Here is a 12,837-nt window from a genome sequence, read left to right on the forward strand (position 1 = left end):
TTATAATTAATTGTATCAACTATTTATATGTATGTATGTATATAAGTACATATTTGTATGTGTCTAAAGGCCTCTACTTAAGAAGCCCATTTGGCCCACTGTGGCTGCAACAAACCGAATTCTTATGCAATTACTAACAATTCAAATAAACTCATACACACAATTATGAAAATATATGAAAAATCGGTGTTTCATTGAACAAATTGACAAGACTTATTTGGAGCAATAATTTTTGGTACTCGAATTTCCGGAATTCTAGATTATTTTTTATTGATTGGAATGTGATTTCACACGTTTTTGCGGCAAAAAATCTTAACCCTTGACTACCGAGGGGTCTAAAGGAGTCACTTTTAATTGATAATGGTATTAAAGTAAAAAAGTTCCAGTTATGAAAACTTTTTGTACAGTGGCTATTTTTGAAAAATATTGCCAAATTATATTAATTTCAATTGGCAACCCAAAATGTCTGGATTTCCTAGAAAATTTAAAACAAGGCTTTGCTTCCTAACTTTATTGAGTTCTCCCCTTGAAATGGTAAAAAGCTTACTACTAACATCGTCAACATTTTTTTCTGAATTTGTACGAATTATCATGATTTTTGTTCAAATCGCGTTCGTGCAGACCAAAAAATTATCCATCTCATAAAAATTAAGAGCGCAAAGTGACAGTTCTCTTGGAGCGAAGTTGCGTTCCCGTACTTTTTGGTTTTTCTCTCTGTCTTTCAGGGCAATTGCGCTTTTTTACAGTTTTACCAGTTTTTTCCATAAAAGTGGAGGAACGAATGGCCACCATTTTAAAAGCTAAATAAAAAAAAAAAACGTTATATATAGCAAGGTTTTTGTTTTGCAAAAACGTAAATTTTTTTGCGGATTCCGATAGATCCTCATGCGGGAAGATTTTTGTTTAAGACGACAAACCTTTAGAATAGTTTAGGAACTAAAAGCAATAAAACGTAGATTTTATTGTAGATTTCAGCAGATTATCCCTCAGGTCTGGATAGCCTGCGGCCGACGTTGATGGGCGTAGTCCATAGCGCTTCCGGTGTCTGGATCGTCGAGTTCTAGGTGCATGAGAATAGGTGTTGGGTGTTATGTAGGTATTATATTGTATTATATTTCCCAAAGAGTTTTAAGGGAGTGTTGCTGGAATTTTAGAAAAATTCTAAGTATGCAGTTTTATAGCCCAATAATTTCTGGCTAAAAAAAAACACAATTTTCGAGTGGCCAAGAAATCGCGTTGATTGTTGATAATTTTATTTTTTGTTGACAGTGTTACGCTTTTTTTCTATGGTAGAAAACAATAAACCATCAGTTAAAAAACTATCAAAAATCAAATTCCTAATAAAAAACTTTGTTGTTGATCTAAATGTAGGTTGTTTTACGGGTAAACCCAGTTATCAAAAAAAAAATAAGATTCTTCATTAACTTAGCCTTTTTTATTGTGGAAATCAATTCAAGGTATACAACTGAGGCACATACAGATTAATACTAATAATAAAAAAAAAACCCCAATCGCTATATATCGATAGCGAAAACATACAAATTATTTTGAAACGAAAAATCTTCAAAAAGCATTACAATAAATGCTTTCTTGTAGGTACTAGTAGTCGATGTATTAATTTACGTCAGTGAAAATTTGCTTTTGCTTCATAGCAAACGGTCTGCTGTGCGCTGCGCAACTGTGCCAACAGTGCTGCCCGATTTATCACTTTTCTTTTGCCTATTTGATCCATCAAACCAACCAGATTTGACTGCAAAAATTGTAAAAAATGTTGTAGATTAGCAAAAAATTAGAGACTTTCTGATCAGTACAATGCTTCTTTTTGCTAATTTTTCACAAATTTTTGCAGCGACATGGAATGAGGCAATAAAAATCGAATGTAAAGTGCAATAAGATGATACATTTTTTGTTCATGTTTAACGTAAGAAAATAAATAATTTTAAAAGCCACCAAATATGAATTAAAACACAACTCATTTTCAAGGCGCTTTTTATTTTATTTTGCTAAGGCAGTTATATTGAGTTTATTTAGTTTTGCGCTTCTTTACTACTTAATTCATAAACTCCTGTGGGGAATAGCGTTGAGAGAAACAAAGAAGAGAAGGTCAGAAATAAATTAACTATTAACATTCCAGTCCGTATACGTTCAATTGGTGAAAAACTAACAAAAAATAAATAATGCTCGCCAATAAATTTGTGTAACGAAATTAAGCATATATTTTGTTCTGTCTAAAGAACTCAAAACATACATTTCGGAAAACTTTTAAAGCTTAAAAACTAATTATTGTAAGCCTGAAATTGTAGCATGAGTTGCCAATTTTTTGGAAAATGCGAGAATTAACAAAAGTGAAAAATTTGTTTCGCGATAATGCAACAACTGCGAAAAAATATTTGACAACGCAAAACAAATTTTCCAGTTTACCTGTACTAAATGAAAATTTAAAATCTTCAGAACATGATTTTAACTGTTTTTTTTGTTAATCCTAACATGGAACTGTTTTAATTATTTTTCATTACTGTTTCATAAAAAAACAAAATTATTTACTTTTGTAAACTTTTTCAGTCATATCATCGAAGCTAGAATCTTGAATGTTTAACATCAAGCTATCGGCAGAGAGGTAGACCTTGTTCTGTGAGCTAGCGATCTAAAAAAAGAAAAACAAAGAAAATTTAAAATAAAATATCGTAAGCATTGAAAATAAGAGAACTTACAGTTCTTGCTATACTTTGAGCAGCGCGAATTTTACGCAATTTCAAGTAGGCGGGATTTTGTTTTACAGCAAGGCCCAACATTTTGGCTGCTTCAGCCTCACCCTCGGCTTGCACAATTTTCTGTTGCTTCTCTTGCTTGGCGCGCTCAACAAAGAAGACTGCGCGTTGTGCTTCCTGCTGTGCAACCTGCTTGGCTTCAACTGCAGCGGTATATTCCTTGCCGAAACTCAGTTCAGTGAGTGAAACATCATCAAGAATGATATTGAAGTCACGTGCACGCTCCACTAATTCTCGGCGGATAAGCAGCGAAACCTGCAAACGAACGATGGCATGAAACAATAACTAGTTTTCGATGTAAGCTACAGAGTAATTTACCTGCTGACGTTGTGTAATCAATTGTGAAGCATTGAATTTGGCCACCACACTTTTTAGCACTTCGTTGCAAATTGAGGGCAAGACTTTCTCATCGTAATCGACACCAAGCTGACGATGCAAGATGGGAAGACGCAAGGAATCAGGACGAGAAAGCACACGCAGAGAAATGTTGATCATCTGTAAATCCTTAGAACCAGTCGGTGATGAAATCTTACGAGGACGAGAGCGGATGTCATATACAATTGGATATTGGAACCAGGGAATGCGGAAATGTAAGCCTTCAGAGTAGATCTCATTCTGTATACCCCCAAGACGGCTGAAAATGATAGCACGATGACCACCATCCACTGAAAATTTTTATAAACATTAGCTACATACATATATACAAGATCAGTAAGATCTGGAAACGCTTCTAAACGGCTTGATTTGTGGTTATGCAACCGGTTGGGCTCGCCCTCAGCCGGCTCTTGACAAAACATTAATCTAACTTCAAGGTTTAAAAATACATCTAGGAAAGTTTATATATGTTTAGACTGCAGTTCATTTAAATGGTCTGCAATTGTACCGAAACGTTATGAAATTACTTCGGCTCGTTTGCAATGCAACTGATAATGGCTACATTGAGGTTATGTCATCAACATGTTTTTATACATATTTTATATGTTCCAATTCTTTTAACTTATTAAGAAATTCATACCTGTGTATAAAGACTGATTGATAGCGTAGGCAGCGGCACCAACTGCCCCCAGCAGCTTTAATCCCACGGATAATCCTGGTGGACCACCTTTGCCGAATTTTCCAGCCAAGTCATTTAGTTTACTCTGTGCCATTGTCAGCCGCTGTTATGAGCAGAAAGGCGCAAACGATTATTTATTGTAATTTATAAGAACTTTTGTGGAATATACTTACAGTTAAATGCAATCACAATTAATTATTTTATGCAAAGAAAACCAAAAACTTGAAAAAGTCCGACTGTAAAATTTACCGCACTGAAAAAGTTTGACTATTGAACTACCCAACTCAGGGTTGCATAGGATCTGTAAGTTAACAGTGGTGTACACATGCGTTGCTTTATATCCAATAACTCCATTCAGATCACCCATAATGTTTGAAATAAAAAGGTCGGCATGGAAACTAGTGCTTTCCGTCCGATCAAATATCGCGATTCTGGATTTCGTCCATTCAGAGCGCCTGCCGGTAGAGAAGTTTGTAAGAAGCGGCTTGGAAACAAGTCCATTCCAACCGCTCAGTTGTGGCGGCTCTGGAAATTACACTCTTAGACCGCATATCGTACGTGATATATTTATGGTACTGCTTGGAATCCCGTCCATTCCAACAGCATCTAGAATATGCTATCTTAGTTAAATATACATACTATTATATAGCTTAGAAGGAAAAGTGTAACAGGTTAACTTATTTTAAGCATTAAATTTAGCTCAACTTTTATTATATATTGCAATACATAATTCAAATGTATATACGTGAATGTATATAGGTCAAATGACTGTAATAAATAAAGAAATAAAATAAATAACATTGTATGTTTATTTCTCGCAAGAAATATATATATATGCAAAGAACGTAAATGATCTAACAAAGGGAACAGGCGTAAGTTGGCAGAAACAAAGAACGTAATGTACGTTACGTTCGTTATGTACGTGTTACGTTCTTTGGTAAATTAAACTTGTTGCATGTAAAGGTATGGCAACGACGCAATCTAATTAGAACATTTAATTAGCAACTCTACATTTTCGGAGTGTGTGTCAAGTCAATCTTTTATTTTTCGTTTTTCCAAAAGTATTGTGATGCTTCTATTGTCTTGCATTCGCGTTTGTGTAAATATTTTAGTGAATCTTACTAATATTTAGGATTATTTATCGACAAATAATTACTTTTTGTAACAATTAAAGTAATTACTTAACATACGGATACAATGCAATCGATTGCGTCTGGTGAAGCGGAGCCAAGCAATGGCGCGGCGACAGATGTATCATTGCGTTTCTACTCATTCTTGCCATGCACACTACCGAAAAAGAGTGAGTAAAATGTTGTTTTATTATAAATTAATGTTTCAAAAGCCATGTGAACCTTTTTATTACAGCATTTACAAGCCCCAAAACAAGTGGTTATTGTACAGACAATAGTGGTGTGCTTGTGATTAACGATAGCGATGATGAGGGTTCATCGACTATATCTGCTGTTTCAGAGCCACAATTTGAGTTTCTGTGCGAAATTGATGTTGATAAGAACATCGCGCTACCTCGGCCCATAGAGCTTAAAGTAGAGTGTAAGAAGGAGCCTGAAGTAGATTTTATTGAAGTTCTGCAAGAGAATGGAAAACAAATAAATGAAAAACAACAATCAATCCACAACGCAGCTACAGCAGATTATAGTGATTGTGAGGATGAGCTATTGGCATTGTGCAAAATAGAACCAGTATGTGACCTTAACGAGGTCTTGCCACACAATGCATCAGCAGAACATGAAAATCACTACATCTACTTCACATGTCCCCAATGTGGCGAGCGTCACGATTCACATCCACACTGGCGACGGCACATTGTGTCGGCGCATCAGCTAGGAGATCAAAAAAATTGGAATTTTAGGCGACGTCCCAACAACGAATTCGAATGCTTTAGCTGCCGTAAAGTATTTACACGTTGCACACTGAAGACATTACAGCAGCATCACTTTACACATTTGCCACACAAAGTGTACCATTGCAAGTTGTGTCCATTCGAAGAGCACAGCATGTTTTTAATGATATCGCATATTATGCTGCATAAGGAAAAAGATGCCAGTAACAGTGGAAATGCTAAAAGTAGTAATGGTGCACCCACAGCACGCGAAATTGCCCTATGGGAACATGAGAGTCGCGCCTTGATTGCATACATTTGTCCAGCTTGTGGCTTAACGTTTGATGCAGAGGATGCCTGGCAGGCGCATATAAACTTCAGGTAAGTAATAAGATGCATTTATAACGATAATTTAAAAGTCTGCAGTTACTATATTGACAACAAAAGATTTACCTTTTGAGATGTCTACTCCCACAGTTCTTTAATTTCCTAATATGGCAGTAATTTTAAGTACAAACTCCCGTTTCGATTTCTTTTTGGAAGCGGCACTTTAGTCTAACCATTTCACCATCAAAGACGTTTGGATTTCATATTTATGCTATTACAACACAGTATTAAAAATTCCCGAGTATTATATACATTGCTTATCTATAATAGTAATCATTTTATTGACGAATTTTGTACTCTTATCTCACGCACATATTTACCTTTTATTACCTCTATTACAGCCACAATTTCTTGGAGAAGACGGCCGAAAATCGCTTCGGCGATCATTTCAAATGTTCCGAATGTGCCGTAGAAATCTTCTCTCAGCATATTTCCGATCTTCAGCAGCATCTGTTTACACATTTACCTTACAAATCGTATTTGAAATGCAAAATATGCAGCTTTACAATTTCGCGCCAAAATTTTATGCTTTCCCACATACTCAACCTACATAAAGTGCATCTAAGTGCAGGAGCCGCAACAAAGAATAGCGATAATGTAATTACAGCAGACACTTCAACAACAAGCGGCATATCCCCTGCACCAGTAACAACTACAACTAAATCACCGAGAGAAGAAAGAGTATACAATAGTCGTTTATCATCTGGTAGTTTAATGGACACAAGTATGAATGCTAGTACATTGAACGCATTGCGACCAACTTCGAGAACCTTCAATGAAACAAATAATGTAAATAGTCGTAGAGTTTCCACGCCAAACACACAATTCAATAACACATATGTTCGAGATCAACTAATGATGTCAACAAAAAAAGGCTCTTTTACTTGTAGAAAGTGTACTAAACATTATATGTATAGAAAAAGCTTCAGTAAGCATATACGCTACTGCGATCCAAGCAACACAACAATTTAAGTGATACATACTTGACAACGCTAAGCGAACACATGCACCCGCGTACATATGTTTGAAATGTTTACACTGGACATAAACTCGCGCAGTAAGGAGTAATAATAACAATTTTATCTACATTCCATATTTGTTATTGTATTGGGTGAATGAAATTATTGTTGTGCACACACAAAAATCCATTTGTTTTTACACTTAGCACTATTTTGCTTGACAAGACTAACAGCCGCTTTCACCAGCGGTTTAAATGGAAATATACTTTTTATTTTCTATCGATTTCCATAAAAAATTAAAAAAATTAAAATCATTTTTCACTTAAATTGCTTTTCTGAAATTGGCTGTTAGAATTGTTAGAGCTTCGGTTGAGTTGACCCAATAATATATTTTTTAACATTTTAAGTTACATTCTGCTATTATTTTGTTTAAATAAATTAAGCGGGTCGAGTTTCTAATTACTTACTTATCACTTGCTATTTTAAGATTTTACATAATTTTTTCATCAGTGAAAAAACCATTTACCATTTTTGTTTATCTAACAATCGTAAGCCTAACTCTTTACCTAAACTGAGTTAAGTACAAAGTGAAATTTTTTTTAAATTATAAAACAAAAATGAAATAAAACACACACAATTGAATTTATAAGTAACAAAAAAAATATATACTTTATTCCTATATTACAAATATGTATAAATACTAAATAATTCGAGGATAAAATTTTACAAGTATCTAATTGTATGCATGTATTTAATTACATACATATGTGTATATGCAATTTTGTATCAAGTGTATGAATAATACGTATATGTGAATATGTATATGATTAATAACCTAATCTAAATCACACCGTGATAAACTTTAGTAAACTAAAGACACACTGACAAGCCCTGATAAAGGTATTATTGCATTGAGAAGTCATTAAATATTTTGTATGTACACATACATAAATATTCTGACATTATGTCACATATCATGCAAATTGCGACTCTCATTGCGTCCGAAGTTAGTATCCCGCAAGTAATGTGCTGTTTGGTCGTTGAGCAGTGACATTACAATCGGTTTGAGGCTGAGCAAAGAGGCCAATTTATATTTGAGTGTGACAGATTTTACCAAAGCCACCAGTTGCGCCAGATGCTCCTCCATAGCAGGACTGATACGATGGTGTTGCGCATAAAGTTGAAAACTACGTGTGAAATGAATATGAAGAAAAAAATAATAATAAAAATTCAATTGGACTAGGTTTAGGTACTCGTACATACATACATACATACCTACATACATAAATATATATGAATTTTCAAGGGCAAATCAGAAATAGACGAAAATAATAAAGCTCTTTCGCACAAAATTAGTCGGCCATCAAAGCTTTATTGTTCGAATTAATACATATAGTAATTTTATAAGTTCTCTAGTGATAGTATACTCCATACATACATACTATATACATATTATGTATGTACATATAGTTTTCAAAGTCAACGCCTAAATGCAACCTAACTTTGCTATGCCAGAGTACTTATAAGTAAACTTATATATACATTACTCATTTCACTGGCTAGATTGCAGATGAAGCGATTGCTATATTTTTCAGTTGATATAAATTTGTTTCAACTGAGTTCATAATTCAAGATGTTGTTTTGATAAAATAGTTTAAAAAAAAATAAAAAAAAATAACAATGTTTAGAGAAGTGTCTTTGTTTATCTGCATTGACACGAAAGCTTCTGTGTTCAAGCAAGAGTAAGAAGAATAATTTTAAACGTAGCCTTTATTGTTAATTTTTAACCGACTTCACAAAAAGGAGGAAGGTTATCAATTCGTCGGAATATTTTATTTTTATGTACCGCATAAATTTGGTACCACGTTAACCGATTTGTACAATTCTTTTTTTAAAGGAAAGTTATTACCTCACAGGTGGTCCCATTCTAATTTGGTTTAAATCTGATCATTGGATAATGAAGACGGTAACGGTAATCTTAAATTTTTATATGAGAATTGAAGTCGGTTTTGTTTTTTTTGATTACAAATTACTTGTTATTTCTGTGGTCATAAGCAATAATCGCCTAAGTCGAAAAACCTGAATTCGAGCGAAAACGTTTTAAACATTTGGATTGTAATGTTAACCTTATGGGGAAACCCAAATATGTTCGTACATAACTTTTTAAATAGTCTACATGGGGGATGGGGATTTCACATATGTATATACACATGGAACAGTAGTTGCAGAATACGATAGCATATATAAATAACTCAATTCTTTCGTAAGTCGACTTAGGCGGTTATTGCTTATGACCACAGATTGATGGTTAGTGATGAGACACTTGTAAAAAAAAGAAAGTTTAGGGGAAAAAACAGAGAAAGGTATCTTCATTTTAAACCAGTGTGCTTGTGTACTTTGCCTGACACTGCTTTAAACCAAACTGTAGAACTTAAAAAGCTGATAGACTTTACGCTTTTATAAAACTAAGGTATTGAATTTGAAGTTATTGGTCCTCCATTTTGTGCTGTGAGTCTTGATGTTGGGAGAGAGAGAGACCTATACTTTTACTTCGCTTCCGAATGGTAAATGATGTGGAGCTTTTTTATGACAAAAAAGCGCTCGCAGATTTGCCTTTGCCTGCTTATTGGCTAGCTATCTATTAAATAAAAAAAAAACTGTGTATGCTAATCAGTTTAGGAATTGATTCAAGTGGTAGTCTGTATCCTCAATAATTCCACTTTTGGGTGATCAGATCGACCCGGACTTATTTCTAGCCAAGGACTGACAAAGCCTTTCCAAAAATTTCTTGACGAATTTGCATGCTACTACAACAATGCCATTTTTAGCACTCAGTTTTTAAATATATTAACAATTTCATTTTAATTTCACTGCTCTGATTTCCATTTCCGTATTCAATCACATTTTCCTCTTAACATAAAGTGCCACTTACCCCTTAACGGTATTGTCAATTATATTGTCGCTGACTTGAAGATATTGTAAATATTCTTGAAGATAATTCGTATGTCCAAGTATAATATATTGCGAGAGCAGCACTTCCGACCAATTTATGTCGTAGCCACAAGCACGGCTGAGTATTAGGGCCTGCGGTACACTGGAAAATAAATTATTATTATATTTTTTTTAAGGTTATAGAGCAAAAAGTGAATGTTTAAACCGTGCGACAGTAAATTTTATACGGCAAAAATCAATACTCTCGCGAAACAAGGGGCCAAATAGAGTAAAACTGCGCTTTTAGTTTTTCTCTCTGACGTCAGAATTTTTTTTAAAGGACATTCAAATTTCAAAGATATTAATACAATAAATCATTTAAAAAATCTAGTACAATGTAGAATAACAACATGTGTATCAAACGAGAAACAAAATTCTTTGGAATTGAAAGATTGAGATTGGAATTTTTTTAGAGCACAAGGACGAATAAGTATTGATAACATCCTTTTAAAATTTTATCCTTGGACATCCTTGAAATTTTGCAATATTGATTTTTGAAAAAGTTTCATGTTAACGGCATCAAAAATTAAAACTTAATCAAAATATCTAGAAAATTTTCTGGAACGCAGTTTTACGGATCATCAAATTTTACTAAAATAATGTGCAAATTCGATTGGCGTTGAGATTCTTTATAATCTTCCTGCTTCCATATAAAAAAATTTCGTATAATGTCTCACTCCTATTATTTTGTTGAGCACTGTGCATTAACTGTGAAACAATTTTTTCCTTATTTTCTTTTAAATACATAATTATGTAATATTTTAAGCTTTGTAATTGTTAGCACAAAATTAAGAAGTTTAAAAAATCTTAAAAAAGACAACGATTTTGAAACAATACAAAATTGAACGAAAACCTGTACGAAAATGTATCGAGAAAAATGTGGTGTAACCATCTATTTATCAATAGAGTACTTTTCCAATAAACGTTTTAGATTTAGATGCTCGTATTTAACCTTTTTTTTATTTATTGAAGCGGCTCTGGGTCACAGAGAATAAGAGCGAGCGAAAAACAGAGGGCTCTAATTAACCTACCCAAAATGAAAAGATTAACAATCTCTTTGAAAAGCTAAACAAGTTGGAGAAAGTAGACGAAACTGGAGAACAAACATTATCCTTTTGTGGGCTACACAGCTGCAAAACAAGCAAATTGGGTGAAAGGAGCCTACCATCGATTACTACTATGGTTAGCGATTTTTCACTCCTAAGCATTTTTATTAAATAACTGACAGGTCTTTCTTATTAGATATAAAAATTAGATCGCTCTTGCTTCACAATAAAGACCTTAGGAAATGTGTTCGTGATTATGATAAAGCTACATATATATACATATCGCAATAAAACTTGCTGTAAAGAGAGAGAATACCCATTTTGAAAAAAACAAAAAAAAAAAAGTTCTTAAGCTTTTCCTCTCACCTCAGCTCCGCATTGATGAGTTCACGAAATTCGTCTCGCGTCTGTACGTTCACCACACAAACGCATAGATGCGGCTCCGGTGCATTACGATCTAGAGCCTTGTTGGCCAAATCAATCTGCATGGCCATCATTTCCGCCAACGATGCGACACGTTGTGCCAGCAGCAGTTTATTGTCGAGCAAATAATTTTCGGTGGCATGTGTGTAAAACTCCAATGCCTGCTGTAGCAATGTGAGCAAATCCGGTGTGCAACGAAGTTTGGGAATGAACGTTTTCGTTGGATTTGCAGACGTCAAATTGGCCATGGACAATTTTTCAGGTAGCTGTGCGCTACCCACCGCCGACAGATTAAGCACCTTTGCTAGCACTGCTTGTGCATCTTGCTCCCACATTTCGGCCAGCTCCTGATACATAAGAAAATGCAACGCCGTCAGCTTCAAATATTCGCGCCCGTTGTTTGGACAATATTCGCGCAAATATGTGATTATGGCTTGTCGTAGCCCTATCGTTTTTTCTTCATCGAATTGTCCCAGTAATGATTCAAATTGTTCATTCTTCAGCAGCGAATCAAAGCAGTAGAACATTTCGCGATAGCGTCCTATGCCGCTGAGCATGCGCACAATTAGCGACCAAGATTTGGCCTGCGTGAGCACGGCATTTAGTGCTTTGGCGCGATTCAACACATTTGCTATGCCCTCCATGGAGCATTCCTGTACGTAACATTGATGTGCCTTGATCAGTAACTCCACATATATGATGTTTTGCTTCTTGTGTGACAACACCTGCGCCGGTGGCAGCTTTGGACCACCTCCGGTCGAGGCGGTAGTAATCGGTGGAATGGAAGCGTTTATTTGGGAGCCGCTATTAGTTGGTAGCCCATAACGACGTATGATTTCGGCAAGGCGCTCAAAGACCGTATTATGCTCGTAGGGTTTATTGTCTTGAAATTTACGATATGCTTTGAGTGCGTCACAGTATTCCAGTAAGCAATTGCCTAGCTTAGTTGTGTTGGGCACCAACTCAAGGAAAAGATGTAGATCACGATCAATGTTGTAGCCCCAAACGGGCGCATTCTTGATAGCGTTCTTAGATTGCTGATCGGCGGTGAAAATGTAGAAGCGCGGACGTACAATGGCGGTGGTCAATTCTGAGGCCAGTAGCTCTGCGATCTGCGGAAGAATTAAAGTTCAACCGATTAGAGATAAGAAAATATTTATCTTTGCTGAAACAAGTCAAAGGAAGACTCCATAATTTGTAGTGAGTACGTTAAAATTCGACTATTTGCATGAAAAAGGTCTACCTACTTCTTGCGGTGTCATATGCAATGATGTGAGTATATCGCTCACAACCAGCAATCGGTGCAGGCAACTCTCCTCAGCGACACTTTGCAGCAATACGGTTGTATCTTTAGTGCGCAGCACATCCA

At 35.2% G+C, this 12,837-nt stretch overlaps 3 protein-coding genes across 4 annotated transcripts; 1 reads left to right on the plus strand and 2 right to left on the minus strand.

Moving 5' to 3' along the window:
• Positions 1-1,478: 1,478 nt before the first annotated feature.
• Positions 1,479-4,107, minus strand: Phb2 (prohibitin 2). 2 transcript variants are annotated; one of them, XM_017635354.1, is made up of 6 exons: positions 3,996-4,107; positions 3,784-3,925; positions 3,087-3,433; positions 2,712-3,023; positions 2,545-2,644; positions 1,479-1,750 (listed from the first exon to the last, which is right to left on the minus strand). In XM_017635354.1, the coding sequence occupies exons 2-6, from the start codon at positions 3,914-3,916 to the stop codon at positions 1,647-1,649; spliced, it is 996 nt and encodes a 331-aa protein (XP_017490843.1). In that variant the 5' UTR covers positions 3,917-3,925; positions 3,996-4,107; the 3' UTR covers positions 1,479-1,646. The 2 variants fall into 2 exon arrangements, with proteins under 2 accessions (XP_017490843.1, XP_017490844.1); XM_017635355.1 differs by lacking the exon at positions 1,479-1,750 and adding an exon at positions 2,013-2,065.
• Positions 4,108-4,841: 734 nt separating this feature from the next.
• On the plus strand, positions 4,842-7,661 carry LOC108379038 (zinc finger protein 710-like). The gene is made up of 3 exons (XM_017635353.1): positions 4,842-5,122; positions 5,188-6,043; positions 6,391-7,661. Exons 1-3 carry the CDS (start codon positions 5,020-5,022, stop codon positions 7,019-7,021), a joined length of 1,590 nt encoding a protein of 529 aa, XP_017490842.1. The 5' UTR covers positions 4,842-5,019; the 3' UTR covers positions 7,022-7,661.
• A 47-nt stretch (positions 7,662-7,708) lies between these two features.
• On the minus strand, positions 7,709-12,832 carry LOC108379037 (spatacsin-like; the record flags this gene model as incomplete). The annotated part of the gene is made up of 4 exons (XM_017635352.1): positions 7,709-8,195; positions 9,941-10,102; positions 11,412-12,580; positions 12,716-12,832. Coding segments are annotated over 4 exons (1,668 nt in total), but the record flags the coding sequence as incomplete, so codon positions are not given.
• Between the last annotated feature and the right edge of the window lie 5 nt (positions 12,833-12,837).

Source organism: Rhagoletis zephyria, unplaced genomic scaffold, assembly GCF_001687245.7.
Source record: "Rhagoletis zephyria isolate East Lansing unplaced genomic scaffold, Rhagoletis_zephyria_1.1 Rzeph_scaffold_15461, whole genome shotgun sequence".
NCBI lineage: Eukaryota > Metazoa > Arthropoda > Insecta > Diptera > Tephritidae > Rhagoletis > Rhagoletis zephyria.